Below are 17,626 nucleotides of genomic sequence, written 5' to 3'. Positions count from 1 at the left end.
AGTAAATAGTTGGGGAGTGATCAATGAGATTAAACTTGTTCCCATAAAACATTTGATGAATGACTTGGAATACGAATAAAAATCAGTCTTTTTGCAGATTACCCCCTTTTTTTTTCTTCACAAATTAAAATTGTCCGATAAACTTGCTGAGATGACCTGGCCAACTTTAATCAGAATTATAGGCTTTAGCATAATTATTTTTCTAAGCTTACATAGATTATTTTTTTATTGGAATGATATGAGCCAGTATTTACAATTGCATGCACTTTTCCCATTTAAAGAAAAAATAAAAGCAGTCTCTCTCGTGACACAGCTTCAAGTGGAGTACAAATGGCAATTTAGCCCTATGGAGTGGAGAAAGCAAAGAACAAAAGGACTAGCAAGAGAAAACCATGACTATCCCAAAAGGGAGAGGAGGAGGGAAATAAAACTTTCATCACACTTCACATGGGTACATAACTCTTCAACCCTTGTTAGTTCCTGGTTTAGACATCTTGTCCTTTTATTAACAGAGTATTTAAAATTAGTATTTAAACCAAAGAATGCATAATTTAGCCAACTTTCACCCTGAGTTAGGGGTATTCTTCCCTCTTCTAGCTCATGCCACCCTTTGGTCAGCCTAACATCTGTTGGCTGGAGGATGAAATGGCTTTGGCAGTGACTGGAGCTACTTTGAAATTAAATATTTGTAGAAGCAGTAGCTACATGCCTATGGAGTGAACAAAGAAGACAAGACTCGGCACCCTCCACAGCTCATCTCTGTAATAACTTGCCTTTTTTTTTTAAGGACTAGTTAAGATGAACCAGGCAGCCTGACAAAATAAAGCCTCCTGGGCACTGGTATCAATTCTGCCCCATCATCCAATGAGTCCAAGGTCCTGCAAGAGATACTTATGCTGTAGAGGGATGAGTCAGACCTTTAGTGATGCCCTTCTGATTGCCATGTGGAGGAGAGAGCAGAAGATAGGGAGTGGAAAAAGAGGAGCAAACCCCCAAGGACTGGAACTGAGAGGTGAGGGATTGGAAAGGGCATTTGGGTAGCAAAAGGGGCAGAGCATGGAGAAGGGCAGCATAAGGCTGTATAGAATTGAATTTGTGCTTGGGAAGGTGGGCCATCTAAATTGCTCCTGAGCAAGGCAATGGACTGAAAGGATGTTACTAGTTTGCCAGATAGCAGCTCAGCTCTGGCAGAGATTACTTGTGGCATCTAATGCCCATTTGTTGGTAAAGCCAAGGATTGAATGAAATTAAAGCTTCAAACTCAGCCCTGAAGGGGGGGCCCTTTCCAGGCGGAGGAGGTCAGCGTTGCTCCCTGATGTTAGACCATCTGGCCTCCTGACACAGAAAATGTGGGTCCCAACTAATTCTTCCCATGTGTCCTCTGTGATGGGGCAATGGAGAATCCCGGGACTGGGGCCACAGTCCAGTCCTACAACCACAGCCCCTTCACCTGTGCAGAGTCCTCCTCAATCGAAAAGGCCAACCAGCCCGGCATCTCTCTGAGGTCATTGACCATTTGTAACTCTCTGGGTCTGCAGACAGATGGATGTATGCCGTGTCCCAAGAAACCACTGCCTGATACAGCCCAGGAGGAACCAGGCTTCGCAGCCACACCAGTATTCCTTCCTCCAAGGCCTGCCTGGTCAGGCACCAGCAGTCCCTCTGTAGGCAGGAGATTGGATGGCTGCTGGATAACATGGCTGGGCAGCATAGCCTGTGCAGAAGGCCTGAGTCTGGCAGTTTCACTGCATCATACGATATAGATGATTTGGGGAGGGGCTTTCAGAAGAGGTGTAGCTTTGAGATCTAGGAACTCCTTCATTCTAATTCTGGCTCTGACAATGACTTCTGTAACATTAGGCCAATTATTTAACCTCTTTGGCCTTGTCTTGACTAGGAAAAAGGCTCTGCACTGCCTGCCACATAAATTGGGCTCTAATCTGTGCAGCAACTTGGTTTAAAAAATAAAATACTATTAGTTACCCGGCGTCAGTTTGTATATAGAGGTGACTTGCGTGCTGTGACTCTGTCTGTAGCGGGGGAGGGGGGGTCAACAGCATTTTTCTCCAGTAAGGAAGATGTTTCCCCCCCAGATGGAAGGATTACTTTTTTCCCCCTTCTTTAAATTGATGGAGATGAGCAAATCCTTGCAGCAGGGAGCAGGATCAAAAGTGGTTTGGTTTTGTTTCGTTTTGCTGAGCGCATTCAGAGGGAGATTTTTTTCTCCTGATCACCCACTCCATACATTTCTTTAGTCAACTGAGCTTCAAATGTCTGGGACTTTCTTCTGTTGTTAGGAGGTTAATTGGAATCTTTTGTGATTATAGAAAAGGGTTTTCATAGTTTAGCTGCTCCAGCAAGGGAGTTTCAAAAGCTTGGGAAGCAGAAGTAAGTCATCTCGTGCTTCTTCTGTTTCAATTGCTTTCCCAAAGTGATATAAGGAGTGCTGAGATCCCATTATCCTGGGCACACCAGGGTTCATCTTGCAGAACATTTCGATTCTAGTTTGCTTGCAAATTTAACTGGGTCAACAGTTGAATCCCTCTCCCTGTGGTTTGTAATCAGTTATGGCTCAAACATCAGTATCACAGAAGATGGTCATGTGAGTAAGAGGTAGGGTTGCTAGGGGAGGTTTCCTAGATTGGTGGGCCAGATCATCTGCTGGTATAACTCCATTCAGTTCATCGCACCATGCGGTAAATCAGTGGTAGCACTGGGATTAGAACCCTAGTCTCCTGACTCCCAGTTTAGAGCCCCATCTACCAAGACATTACAGCCATTACCTAGAAGCACTAGTTAGAACACAGCTACTGTAAGTACTACATTACATTAGCACATAATGAGGGCTGAGTTTACGTCCATGTCTCCTCAGACATGCCCATTCTCACATTTTCATTTACCCTACATTATGAAGAGCAAAGGGAGGGGGACTTGAGACTCATCCTGCTCATTGTGGAGGACCACACCTAATGCTACACCTAACTGGTGTGCTCATACATGGCCTCCTCTCCCACATAGACTGGGAGACACAATGTTGGGTGGTGTTCAGCAGGGAGCTCATGAACATGCAGAATCAAGGGCCATACCCTCACATGCCATGCTGAGGGACATGAGTGCTGAAGGAAGAGATTACTGGTCTTCGAGAATGTGTTCTGCCTCTTTCCATCCTTCAGTCATTCTCTGGGGAAGGAGAAGAGATGGGCTCTTAACTCCTTTTGGCTCTGGTCAGGTTACAGTTGTAGAAATGTAATTGTTTTGAGAGTGGAATGGAGTTTTTTATGCTTTTGTGTCTAGAGATCTCTGCCAGTGACTTTCAACACCCTTAGAAATAGTCTGGACTCTCCATTCCACACTCCCAGTCCACATCCCCTGTCTTTCAAAGAGATACAATGATTTTGTTGTGGTTCGCTTGCTTTCCGGTCAACTGAATATGCAAATACTACAGGGTGAGGCACTGCCAGCTGTTCTCCACCATGTAAGGGGTAAGCACCTGTGCAGCTGCACTGATTTCTTGTCACCGATAGCTAAGTTAGGGATATTCCCGGGTAACTATTATGCTTTAGTCCAGGCACTCCAACACCTAGGCTTTGGACCTCCCTAGAGGAGGCAGCAGGTAGGAGTGCCTCCTGTTGTCACCACTTGAACAAAGAGATGATAGGTGTCCTTCCTCACACGTATCCTCAAAAAACATCCTGTTTTGCTTGTGTGAAGGGCTAGGGAAGGAACCTGGGGTTTTAATTCCCAGCCTGGTGCCATATTAACTATAATAGTGACAAGAATAACTGATTTTTCCCATTTTCTGCTACATACTGTCCTTGAAATTTGTGTACACTTCCAGCATGAATGGCGGTCACATAGGTGGATTGCAGGTAGTAGGGAATGAAAGGTAGTCTTCCTAATGCAGTGTTTCTCAAAAGCAGCTAGCGTGGCCACATACGGCCACCAGGGCCTTTTTGTGCGGCCACAGCCTCCTGGGGAGTGAATGAAGGGGAGGGCACAAAGCAGAGGCCCCTCCCCAGGGCCGTCAGCAGGGGTTGGTTTCTGCCCCCTCTGGAGCCACAAACACCAGAGAAGCAGGCAGCTGTTGTGAGTTCCCCACCTTCCCGGGGGTTGTGGGGCTTGGGCTTGGGCTTCTGGCTTCAGCCTTGGGGTGGCAGGTGATTGGCTCTGTTCTCTGGCCGCAAGGTTTCAGGGTCTGGCCTTGGCCCCCAGTCACAGAAGCAGACTTACTAACTAGCAAGTCTAAAAAAAAAAAAGTAGCCAAAAAGCAAAAGAAACAATAACAACAACGAAAGACAAGACCATGCAAAGCACATTATTTGTTTCTATTTTGCTTAGGTCCAGTAAAGAATAGAGACAACTGTACATTATTTTTATTATTGAGTCTACAAAAAAAACCCCACCAAAATTAAATTACAATGATTTGGACATGTATATATGCGTATTTATTTGTTTTTCCTAAAGTTGATTAAGTAGTTTAGGGAAAATTGTCAGAGCGGCCACCAGCAAGAGTTGGTGGCCGCACCCTGAGGCCACCAAAAACTTTGTTGTGAGAACCCCTCTCCCAATGCTACCACTAGATGGCGTTCGTCCCTTGTTTTCAAGCAGAAAGTTATGTTGGCTGTAAAAAATCTTTTGGAAAGAATTAAATTCTACTATTGTGTGGATCTTTATTTGTAATCACTTCAGAATATGCTTTAGAACATTTACCGTTACCTTCTCAGTCTACAATATTTAATATTGGCCACTTCTGCATGTAGCCTGCAATAAGCATCTTACGAGTATTATTTATCACTCCTTACTAGTACTTTAGAGAGGCAGATTTTCCAATTATTTGCATTTACTTTTCCGGACGGATGTTTTTCTTTCTTCAGAGTAAGTTCAGGAAATAGGAGAAGCAGCCAGGATATTAGCTAAATACTGATGTTAATACAAAAGGAAGGCCTGTTTACTGGTATTTCTGCAAACAGTGAGTTCTTTTACTGTTGTTTGGATGTTCTAACCTATTGATTTAGAAAATGAAAAATGAAGACAGACACCGCCTCTGAAATTTAGCTGTATACGTTGGCTTTTTTACTGCTAGACTGCTGTCAGGCAAATAGGCCAAGAAACAAATCTGAAGTTATAAACTAAGGTAAACCTTGCACTACAACAAGAGTTTAGTCTGGAATTTAATTTGTATGTTTGGTCTGTTAACGTAAACCCTTAAGAACAGACACCCATATTCCAGGGTGATGGACATGCTATAAATAACCTAGGAAGACAGAAGAGCAGTGATTCCTTAAGTTACCTTGCCAGATTAGTTCTCTTTAGCTGCGTTTACCCTTTAAACCACCTTTTCACTCCCCCACTTCTAGGTTGGCTGTCCCCTGGTCCTAACCCCACGCTTAAACCAAAACAGCTGGCTGTTAACCACCAAAGGCTGTTAGAGCAGCTGGAGTTTGCCAGGGTGCAGAGGACCCCTAGCCACGTGCCCTCTGGCAGCTGGAGGAAGCAGCAGTGGTGTAGGATCCAGTTCTACACTACCAGAAGAGCCCTCTGCACTGGGATGATCCTCTTACACTGCTTTTGGTGGAACAGCACAAAGTGGTCTTAATGTAGCTGTAAATGGACCTATGACAGAGTTTGGGTGGAGTTTTGCAAGGATGAGAAGATGTTCTGTACTACGGTGCTCTAACAACCTAAACTTTGTCAATCTGTAACTGAACTCTCCTGGATTAAATCCAGTGCTACAAGCAGTGTGCATATTATTTTGATGTCTTGTATAAACCTCTTTGTGTAGGTTTGTTGACTAGAGCACTGACAAGCAGAAATACTGGAATGCTAGAGGAGCAGCATCTGTGGCTTTCATTTGTAGGTCACCATTCAAAGCTAGCCTTAAAAGTTGCTGTGTGTGTGAACATAGCTTTGTTCTTACTAATAAGAGTGTCCACTTCACAACATCCATCACCATAGTTACTACGAGCTTGCTGTCTCAGCAGAGGACATGGATTATAGGTTCATGCAGACTGAGCTAGTCTCTCCCGCACTCTTGTATCCCTCCAGGTCAGGATTGAGGCATGCTAGCATGAATTAACTCACATTGTCAATACCAGTGCTGTCTCTGTTCTGTGGCCAGAGAACTTTAGGCAACTGTGCTGTTAATTTCTCAGTTAAAAAAATCTAACAAGGACCAGTGGAAAGTTCACTTTAGGTTCTGTATGAGGTAAGTGGCCTCATATCAAATTATGACCCATCTTTAGGAAAAGCAAGACTGATTTGTCATATCAGGTCAGCTTTTGAAAGTGGCCTCTACTTTTGGGCACATAGGCAGAGGTGCTGGAACAATGTTTATAGTGGGGGTGCTGAGAGCCATTGAACCAAACTGTAAATCCTGCATATAATGGAAACCACTTCAAACCAGGGGGTGTGGCAGCACCCCCAGCGCCCGTAGTTCCAGTATCTATGCACATAGGTATTTAAAGCTCCTAACTTCCATTAATTCCAGTGCAAGTTAGGAGCCTAAATACCTTTGAGGATCTGGACCTTACTACTTCTGGTATTCAACTTTGGGTCCAAAATAGCATTCAAAGGCACCTACATTGAGAAATTATGTATTGGGTGACCTGGATGCAGCACTCCTCAATGTGTGAGTAAATCCTGTTTGGGGTACCTAAATTCCTATGCTGCTTTTGAAAACTTGATCCATCGTAAATCTCTAAAGACTAGTACACAACTCCTATTGTCTCCTTTATAAGAGCTGATTACTATCAGCTCTATCTTGTGATCTAGTTAAGTATTAAAGTAAGATTATGCTAATCTAAGTAAGCCTGTGCACACCTACTAATAAAATAATTATACCATAAGCTGTAATTTTGATGTCAAACTGGCTGGTGAAAAGGCTAACAGACAGGTTTGGTAGCAGAAAACTACAATTCTTAACTGATGAACATATATGGAATAAAAAAAAAAAAAAAACAAAAAACTTTCAATTGCACTGGAATAATTCTATACTAGCCAATGTATTTACAGAGGGATTACTAAGAACAGAATTTGGCCCTCACAAAAGCCACCAGCAATACTGAGTGACCTGCATTTAGCATGGGCGCCAGGTTTGTATAATTTTTGGTGGTGCTCAGAACGGGTCCAAACAGAGCCATCCCATGCATAGGATGGACCGGGGTAATTGCCCTGGGCCCTGTGCTTTGGGGGGCCCCACGCTTCAGGGGGGCGTGGAGTCCAGGGCACCCTGGGGGATTAGCGGGGGCCTGGTGCCAGCAGCAGCGAGCGACCCAGCCCCAGCCCGCTCCGCTGGCTCCTCGCATCGCTCGGGGGAGGGGGTGGAAGCTGGAAAGAGGCAGGGTGGGGGCTTTGGGAAAGGGGTGGAATGGGGGCAGGGAGGGAGCTGGGTCTGGGTCGCTCACTGCTGCCGGTACCAGGCCTCCTGCTAACCCCCCAGGTTCCCCTGGACCCTGTGTCCCCCTCAAGCACAGGGCCCCCCAAAGCGCAGTAAGCCCAAACATTGGTGGAGCTAGGCCCAGATTCCTAAATATTGGTGGAGCACCGGCACCATGGGCCCATATAACTCACCGCCTATGGCCCTTAGTAGACATAATGATATACCTTCATTCTAGGTTCTGAATGCATTCCACATTTTAAAACCAATCCTTCCATACTTGAAGCCGAGGGGAGCCTTACTTGAGCAAAAATAGCAGGACCAGGCCTTGCGTTGCTTGGTTTTCCCCCTAAAGTCACTAATAGAGCAGTAGTAAATGGAGCTGCAGTGGGTTGCTCCATGATCATTTTAGAGCTGCACCATACATCTCGGCCTGTGAAGATGTTTGACTCTATCCATTCAGGCAAGCCTGGATGCACTGCAGAAAAGCTACAGCCCAGTCCTGCTTCCTTAGCAGTGCTTTGAGCTGTGGAACCCAAGCACCCGCTTTGGAAACGTTCCTTCTCACTCACCTTGGCTACACTCGCAATTCACAGCACTGCACTTGCTGCGTTCAGGGGTGTGAAAAAACACCCCCCCTGAGCTCAGCGAGTGCAGCGCTGTAAAGCGCCAGTGTAATCAGCGCCTGCAGCACTGCACGCTCTCTCGCAGCACTGCAAGCTATTCCCTCGGAGAGGTGGAGTACTTGCAGCGCTGCGAGAGAGCTCTCACAGCGCTGGCGGTGTGACTACACTTGTGCTTCACAGCGCTGCTGCGGCAGCACTGTGAATCCGTGAGTGTAGCCAAGACCTCAGACTTAGGGCTTCCTGGAATAAGGCTGCCCAAGAAGCTGAAGCATGTCTTGAGTTTTATCTGTTGTCCACTAATGATAGCTGGGAGCACTTTTCCATCAAAGATTGCAGCTTGGACCCAAATGTAGGTCTGAGGCCAAAGTTCTAACTCATTTAAGCTAAGGATTTCAGGCTTCTGTGTAACGCTGGCAAACCAGGTGCTGGAAGCCAGTCTGTTTCACTTGCATGTTAGTATGCTTAAAATGGGGTATTGATCTCATAACAATGTGAAATGCTTGTAAATTACTGCATAAAATAATCTCACATATCTTTATCACACACTGTAAGGCAATATTTAAGTTTTTGCTTTATAACTTAAAAAAAATGTTTGCCCTGAAACTGTCAGCGGGGATCTTCTCCTGCTCATCAAGGCGGCTATCAAAACTAAATGGGCCATTATTAGACATCACAATGCAAATGCTTTGTCAATTGCCCCTTCATACCCACAAAGAGGTTACATGCAAGAGGGCTCTTCCCATCAGCTTGAACTCTGGCAGAAAGAAATAAAGAGAGGGAATAAGAGAATTTTCATCTCTCTGGCTGTTTGGATTCTCACAGGGTTGGAGCTATGAAACAGAAGCAGAGAACCCCAGGGCCAACCTTGGTTATCCCTAAAAGGCATACAGTGCTGAGAGATTACTACAACAGTCACCTTTTAAAACCATAGACTGTAAAATCAGTGTATATGTTTGCTTGCTTTAATCTTGTAATAACTCATTTCTTTTCTTAATTAATCCTTAGTCAGTTTGCTACAGGATTGGCTACAAGCATTGTCTTTGGGGTGAGATCTGAGATACAAATTGACATGGGGTAAGTGACTGGTCTCTTGGAACTGGAAGCAACCTGCATCTTTTGTGATCTTTGGTGAATAGCAACCAGCTATCACTAAGTCCAGCTTTCAGAGTAGCAGCCGTGTTAGTCTGTATCCGCAAAAAGAACAGGAGTACTTGTGGCACCTTAGAGACTATCAAATTTATTAGCGCATAAGCTTTCGTGGACTACAGCCCACTTCTTCGGATACATATCTTTTTATTTTCATATCTTATATTTTTAAAAAGAACAGGAGTACTTGTGGCACCTTAGAAACTAACAAAGTCCAGCTTGTCTGGGTGGCAAGATAAACTGTAGTGCCCAAGGGGACTGTCTGAGACTCCCTGGTAACACTGTTATAGTGCTTCAGGAGTTCACACTTGTTATTGGGTTGGTGAAATCTAATTATAGAATACACCATCAGTTTCAGGTTCTCTGCCCTGCTTCTTGACAATCTGCCCTGAGCTTGGTGTGACACTCTTCACTTAGAAAGGAAGGAGAGGAGGGGTCAAAAAAAAGCAAAAAACCCACAATGCTTTGTGTTTACAACAGGAGGATAAAGACAGTTTATGAAAGGAAACTTACCAAAAAAAAAAAAAAAAATCAAGACAGTAAGAATCCATTACTTATTCACAGAGGTTAACAAAATTTTATTTTGATACAAAAATTAAATAGCAAAGTTTTTTGTACAGTGATAAATTAGAAATTTACAGTACATACATCAATGCAGATATACTTTCTGTACATCTAAAAAATTATCAGTGTCCATTCCCTTCGACAAGTTAGTTTCTCTTTCTGAAGCTCTATCATAAGTAGTTTAGCTTGTACCTGTCTGTCAGACATTTCAGAAGCCTGTATGTCAGCACAAAACACCAACTGGGGATGGGACTGGCTTGAGAGAGAAAGGAGCAGAAGGGATTGTGCAGAAAAAGTAACTGTTGTAAAGTTTTGAGCTCTGTAGCCACAGCAACTGCACTTTCAAGGCAGGATTAGTCACACATTTTTTGGTTTTAAATTCATAACTATGTTGAAATGAGAGAAACTGAGTTGCAGATATTCAGTCTTCATAACTGCCGTGCTTCAGACTTGATCTAGTGGTTCCCCAACTTTAACAACCTGTCAACCCCTTTCACGAGACTTGACATTTTAGTGAACCCTCCTAAAAATGAATATTTCCAGGGATTTTCTCCTTTACCTGAGTATAAATTATAAAAGCAGTGATCTTGGAAATACAAAATTTGTTTTTATGACATGCTTATTACACACTATTTATTATTAATTATTTATCATTACAGTATTTTTAGTACATTATGAAAACGGCAACACTCTTCCAAGATCTCACTTTTGTAGCTTGTATCACTTTGAATAAGCCTGTTATAAGACAAGGCTCCTATGTTTCATCAAGGAGTATCAGATGTGAAACAGCATAAAGGTATTTAAGAAGCCAACTCAAAGAGTTCCTCCTACACAAGCATTCGGGTCTTGAGCCGTCCGGGCAAACAACGCACGTTACAACAAAGCTTAAACTTGTTCTTCATAATAATTTTAAAAACAATACAAGCTGCCTATTTAATTTTAAAAACAGCAAAAAAATATCCACCTCCCTTTCCATTTCTTATAAGGAGTCTTGCAGTTTAAATCTCCGCAGTGTGATAGATAGGCTTGCTTTGATCTGTTTATCTCTTGGAAGTCCAGGGGCTCCGGACTGCTGGATCCATTTTTTTCCCCCCAAGAACCCTCTGTAACATTTCACAACCCACCGGGGGTTCATGAACTCCAGTTTGGGAACCACTAATCTAGAGTGGCTTTTCCAATCACTAATGCCTGAACAACTAGAACAGCAAGGTAAATGCACATAGTTAACTTGTGCCTTTTCAGAGGGGCTTCTGTGGCCCTGGGTCAGATGCTCTGCTTCATTACCTTGAGGTAAATCAGGAATAAATTCACTGAGCTCTGGTACATAACTGCAAGAGAATTTAGGCAGGCACAATGCCTCCAAGGGACAACTGCTGCTATGTGACTGCTATCCCCATAGTATTTGAGTGCCTCACAACTTTAATGGATTTATCATCCCCTCACCCTGCAATGCAAGGAAACATCATCCTCATCTGACTCACTTTCAGATGTCACTAATCAGCAGTGCTACCATTCTAGTAAAAGATCCACTGAGTCATGCTCTGAAATTCAATGATAACAGGAACGGTCACCCCCTTAACAATACATTCTGGGATGACAAGGATAAAAATGCATAGGTCAATCACATCAAATAGCATGAAGTTCAGTGTGTATGAATCACCTAGGGTCATTAACCCGTGACTTCACTGGACGGATGCCTGGATTAATTTGTCCCACTCACTTTCTCTCCTTCACCCCGCAGAATTTGTAAGTAGCATCTGATTTGGCATCCTTAATCCAATCGTAAATACATCAAGCACTGTGGTGAAGCCCAGCCATCCACACCTTTCATTCTTGCAGAACTCTGTTTCCAGACCAGAATACATAGATCCAACAGGCATTACTGTCCAATAGAAGAGACTTGATAGAGGAATGGATTTGGAACACTCAGCTAGTACATAATGGTGTGCTGTGGGTAGAATAAGTCAAGTTGTCACTTGCTGTGCTAGTGACTGATCCCAACTGCGCAGGCTGAGATGAGGTTGTTTTGTTTTTAAGCACATATTTCAGCACAGACACAATGCGTGTCTTTAACAGTTTGAGAGATAGAGGGGGGACCCCTTTCAGGCCTGCCTCATCCTACAAAAGACCACAATACCCTCAGCTACCACTTAAGTCCACCGGAATTGAAGGCACTCAGCACCTCACTCGATCAGGCCTCCATACGCTGGAGATGAAGCAAGATTTTAGGGCACACAGGTGAAGCTACTGGTGGGTCCTTCAAGGGGAGCACTTAAATGCTGCTCTTTATGTTTCTATTATACTTCCTGTTAATCAAGCAGGACTATGACATTCATAGTCTCATGCTCCCTATGAACGCGACAGGCCAAGGGCAAGGAACCTTGGCACTAACTATGAAACAATTACTCACCAAGAAGAAGTTGGATTTCTTCTCCATGGAGCCCTTTTTGAAAAGGAAAATGTCTCCATTGTTGCTGAAGTCTGATAACATTCTTACATAAAAAAAAAACTTGTAAGTCACTCTCAGTGACCATCAGTTTGAGCCAGTCAGCTGTACTGCTATGTCATGGCTGGAGAATGTTCTTTTATTTTTAATTGACACACACAATTATACAACTGATCTGTGTGAACATGAAGTTGCCAAGGAACTTAACATTTCACTTCTCCCAGACTGGCGTCTGCATAGATGTAATCACACAGAGTGAAATATATTAAGTCTTAATTGCTTAATGCAATAGGTCTCTGGGGAGAGCCAGATAAGTTTACTTGGAGAAAAACTACATGTTCTGCTGAATAAAGAGTTTGTCCAAAGTGAGCCTTCATTCACTTTCCCTCAGCTGTATATTGCAGTAGGAAGGAGAGCTATTAAAAGAAAAAACCTAAGTTATTAATGCAGAGGAATAAAGTAGTCAGAGGCTGGAAATAGCCAGGTTATCGAAAAAGGACAAAAGGGGGCAGGGAAAAGGGGGAGGGGGTGGAAGGGAGAAAATGGCAACTATATATGCTGTTATGCTTCAGACTCCAAGTTAATCTACTTCTGATAAAGGTACGGAGTGAAGCTTCTAAACACCTCAAATGAAGTACTGATGTTTTAGACAGCAAAGAGTGTGCCGATATAGAGGTTAGTATTAGGTTGTCAGCTGAGGTATACAGCAATCCATCCTAACACCTAACTGAATCCTACAAATTCACTGTTTGAGTTGTTTTCATACCTGGAAAACTTAGCTGGCATTTGCATGAGGACCTAATCCTTGGCTGAATTATGCACCACACAACACCGATGAAGGCAACAGGTTGTACCGGCTATGGGTCCAATCCTAAAAGGTCCTGACCACATCCCTTAAGACACTGAATTCAAAGGGACTGATGTTGTCAATTGAAGCTGAGAGCACCCAGCCCCTCACAGGATTGGACCCTAAATCAGCCCAGAACTTGACCCTCCTCCTCCATGCACCATAACATGATTCAGGAAAATCAGGATGCAAGACCCTGTGGCTTCTAATGACATTAATACATTGCAACCTGCTTTACAAAAATGTGACAAGTTCAGATTTTTCACAGTGTTCCAAGCCGCCCTGAGCTTTCGTATTTTGGGCAGCCTGGTTTATGGTTATTCTGTTTTTTAAATTTCTGCTTATTCTTTAAGGCTTCTTTTCAGAGACAGATTTTGTACTTTACCTCCCCACACCTCCCCAGCAACATTTCTACTGCAAGTGTTTATACACAAGTCCTTCTTGGGAGAGAAGTCAGCACAGAGGTTTTGTTTACACCACAGTCTCATTCCCTTTCCCAGGTTTCACCCAACCATCCGCTCTCTTCTCTCGTTTCACTTTCCCTGAGTTCACCAGTCTGTTAGAGCACTTCTGCCACGTGTGCAGAGTCTTGGCCGACCAAATCCACATGCCAGATGTGATACCCACCAGCAGAGACATGAAAATTTTAAGCATCTCCACTGCCATATTGGAATCATCCGCTGAATAGCGGAAGATAGCCCAGTTGGAGATTTCATAGAAGTAACATGCAATTACACATGTAGCTGGGACAGTGTATAGCACTGAAAAGACACCAATTTTGACCATCAGTCTTTCCAGCTTGTCAGTTTTAGTCCCATCTTTTTGAAGATTAGACCTGATTTTAAATAAGGCCACTAAGCCTGCTGCTATGAATAAAGTTCCAATAACCAAGTAGGTGAAAAGCGGAGCAACGACAAAGCCAGTGAGTGCATCTAGGTTCTGGTTGCCAACATAACACAGACCAGTGAGCTCATCTGCATCTACTAGTCTCATAATCAAGATGACTATGGTCTTCACTGCAGGGATAGCCCAGGCTGCAATATGGAAATAGGAGCTGTGCATTTCTATAGCCTCATGGCCCCATTTGAGTCCTGCTGCTAGAAACCATGTTAATGTCAGAATCACCCACCAGATGGAGCTAGCCATCCCAAAAAAATACATCAGTAAGAAAATTATAGCACATCCTGTGTTCTTAAGACCTTCTTGGATAAGAACAGGTTCTGCTGCCTCTTCAAAATCACAGGATATCCTTTCCCGGCCTACAGTCAGCCTCACGATATAAGCAATGCTATAAATATTGTAGCACATGCTCAGAAATATGATGGGGCGCTCAGGGTAGGAAAATCTGGATGAATCAATCAGGAAGGTCAGGACTGTGAAGGCTGTTGATATGAAGCACAGGCTAGCCCACACGGCCATCCAGATATCAGTGAATTCCTTAGCTGATCTGCTATAGAGACCAGCATCATAGCCACACTTAAGGACACAGCTCAGGCTTCTTTTTACCCAGATATACTGCTCTGAATTAGATCCCATTGTGTGACACTCTTCTCCTGGCTGCAAGGATGTCTTGCTGTGAAGGGGAACCTCTTCATCCCCTGGACCCTCCATACACATGTGATTGTGGTCATTCTGGGGTGGAAATTTACTGCAGTTTAGACTGTCTGGCCAGGCAAATCCAAATTCTTTCAGAACAGGTTCACATCTTCTTTTGACGGAAAGGCACATGCCACCGCAGGGACCTATTGGGATGTTAATCTTCTCTGTGCACATTGGAACATAGACTGAACAAAGGAAGAACTGGAAGAGAAAAACAATAATCAAATTTGTGCTTAAAAGAAGATAAAAATGGTAGACTATATAGCAAGTTCCCTTTCTATCCTCTTTAACAGTACTGTTCAGTACTTTGCCTAAGTAAGCAAGGAGCAGCATGTAGTAAAGAAACCAAGGGAAAAAAATCCTAAAAACCTCAGCCCTTGTTCTCAGTTCAAAATAGTGTTTTGAGGCCAAATCCTGATCACTTTACTCACTAGAATTAGCCTAATTGAAGTCAATGGGCCAGATTCACACAAGGTGAACAGAACTTAGCCCTAGATCTAAGCCTCAAATTTACAATTTAAGGGGGCAAAACACAAACTGAATAAGTACCGTAATTTAAACTTTAACAAATATATAGACCTTAGTTTTCGAGACTGCATAGAGATATTTAAAACTGAAAACAAAACAGTTACAATATTAACAGCTCTTTGAATTAACAACATTCATGGTTGAATATGGTCTTTGTATAAATCATATTTTTTCTTATAATGAAGTTAGGATACTGTAATTTTCTCAGTACTTGACTCTTATAATTCTGGTACACACAAAGCAAATAGATGTGTGTAAAACTTAGCATTTAAAAAAAATGCCAAGCAATTATTAGTTTGGATACAACTATCTGAAGAAGTAAGTTTCTTATTCAGCAACATCTAAGTCATGCAACTCCTACAGTGAAGTTACTGGAGGGGTTCTCTTACCACAATTTTATGCTATGTCCCTTTGTTTTTTTATGACAAGTCACACACACACACATTCACCTCCTCTGTCCATTATGTCTGGATGCACAAGGTTCACCAGCTCCTTACACATAACAACTGTGCCATCTATGGTTAGAAGTGAAGGGCTTTACGTGCAAGGATCTGAACTGGAAAGTCACGTCCTTGAAGCTGTCTATCTGTTTAGTATATGCTGTACTTTCATGGTGTTCAAGGATAAATATTTTTCTTCAAGAAGTCAGTGAGAAAGTTCACATGCCTTGATCTGTAAAAGTCATTTTTTTAATATTAGGCTAAATGACATTTTTAAACCCATAAAGAGAGATCAGCCAATTTATTAACCCTGATTTAGAGTGTTCTCTTTAGTCTTCACACTAGTCCAAATTCCTGGGCTACCAAAGGGAACACAGACAAGTAGAGCATGCCAAACGACAGAAAAGTTTGGCTTCTTCTCCTAGCTTCTGACTTTGTGTGGAGGTTACTCCAGAAAGAGGACTGGGAACGGGGCTCCTTGTGTATTTTACTTCAGTCTCTCAGCAACTGTAAACCCTGTGAGATTAAATGCTATTGTAACCTTATTGTACCTTCTTTTCTGTAGATTCACACCCAGAGGGGAAAGCTAATCTTGAGCCACTTTGCAGCTGGAAGTTTCCAAATGTATCTTTGTTTAACCCTTTTAATAGTTTCTTTTAAAACTTTTGTTTACACCAGCAGATATTTTCACGCTATTCTATCCTAGAAACTTGGTCTGAGAAATAACCTGAAACCCGCCCACGACTGTTCCCAAATCGGCAGCAGGCAGCAGAGAAACGAGGTTGAAGTAGATTTACAAAACAAAGGCAAGAAATGCAACAGATTGAAACCTGGAGTCAGTGGGAAGTTCGCAGAACAAATGCAAGAAGTAAAACGGGAAGGACTCGGGATAGTCGCTGCTGCTGGAAACGAAACTGCCTCTTTTCACCCTAGAAACCATTAGTTTTTAGCACCTTAGGACGAGATTAGGTTGGGAAATAAATTGGGGTGGGGGTGTCTTTGGGGGGAATTTACAACATTTCGGGGGTGCAGCTGGCACCGTAACTGCAGCACTTTCCCTGCAATCTGCCCCTCTTTCCGGTCGGGTTTGCTCCACGGGAGGGATCCTCTGGCAGCTGCAGAGATCCTTGGCGCGAGCGCCGCTGCTGAATGTCACTCGTGCCGGGCTTGCCAAAGCGGGGGAACCGGGGGAGAGACACCGGCGCTCGGCGGCGGCTGGCACTGCCAGGAGCCCCCCGCACACCCTGACTCGCGGGCCTGGCGTTCGGGGAGGGGCACCCACCTGGAGCTGGCTGGAGCAGCCGTACTGGATGAGCGGGGTGAAGGTGGTGAGCTGCAGCTCCGCGTCCGCCTGCAGCTCGTGCCCCACCAGGTTGGGCATCTTGGTGACGTTGTAGCCCAGGTTCTGGCACATGGCGATGCGGATGGCATCGCAGCGCCGCTCCTCGTCCTCCCCGAAGCCGCGCGCCGCGCCGGGCAGCAGCAGCAGTAGCCCCAGCAGGAGGCGGCAGCGGCCCCGCAGCCCCATGGCCCGGGCCCAGCCCCACGCTGCCCGCCCACCCTGCACCGCCCGGGCGCTGCCCCCGGCCAGACGGGCTCGGCGCGGCCGCTCTGCGGACACGGCCCGGCCGGACAGCGCGGGGGCGGGGCGCCCGGCGGTTAAAGGGCCCGGCGGAGACACTGCCCAGGGGAGGGACCGCGCCGCCCCGCCTCCGCCCACGGAGCGACCCACGGACGGCGGGCGGAGCAGCGGCCCCGACTGCCCTCCCCGAGTCCGGGGAGCCCTCGGCCCGGGGCAGTGTCCCTCCGGGGGGCCCTCCCGCCGCACCCCCGGGCAATGCCCCCCGGGAACCCCGCCGCACCCCCGGGCAATGCCCCCAGGAACCCCCGCCGCACCCCCGGGCAATGCCCCCCGATCCCTCCCGGGAACCCCCGCCCCCCGCCATCCTCCTGCCGCATCCTGGAGCAATGCCCCCCCGACTCCCAGAGAGGGAACCCTCCCGGGGCAATGTCTTTCCGGGGAATCCTCCCCCCGCACCCTGGGGCAATGCCCAC

At 44.9% G+C, this 17,626-nt stretch overlaps 1 protein-coding gene across 1 annotated transcript; it reads right to left on the bottom strand.

Moving 5' to 3' along the window:
- Nucleotides 1-9,710: 9,710 nt before the first annotated feature.
- On the bottom strand, nt 9,711-17,189 carry FZD4 (frizzled class receptor 4). Its single transcript, XM_054015689.1, has 2 exons — nt 16,854-17,189; nt 9,711-14,804 (listed from the first exon to the last, which is right to left on the bottom strand). Exons 1-2 carry the CDS (start codon nt 17,097-17,099, stop codon nt 13,476-13,478), a joined length of 1,575 nt encoding a protein of 524 aa, XP_053871664.1. The 5' UTR covers nt 17,100-17,189; the 3' UTR covers nt 9,711-13,475.
- Nucleotides 17,190-17,626: the final 437 nt, after the last annotated feature.

Source organism: Malaclemys terrapin, chromosome 1, assembly GCF_027887155.1.
Source record: "Malaclemys terrapin pileata isolate rMalTer1 chromosome 1, rMalTer1.hap1, whole genome shotgun sequence".
Taxonomy (NCBI): Eukaryota; Metazoa; Chordata; order Testudines; family Emydidae; genus Malaclemys; species Malaclemys terrapin.
This window is presented reverse-complemented; position numbering and strand designations above follow the sequence as displayed.

Bases quoted from the DNA above. Each gene is read 5' to 3' on its own strand.
- FZD4 (XM_054015689.1), bottom strand. From the start codon at position 17,099: ATGGGGCTGCGGGGCCGCTGCCGCCTCCTGCTGGGGCTACTGCTGCTG. The intron at 14,805-16,853 runs GTGGGTGCCCCT...TTTCTCTTCCAG, and splicing joins GCTGCTCCAGCCAGCTCCAG to TTCTTCCTTTGTTCAGTCTA.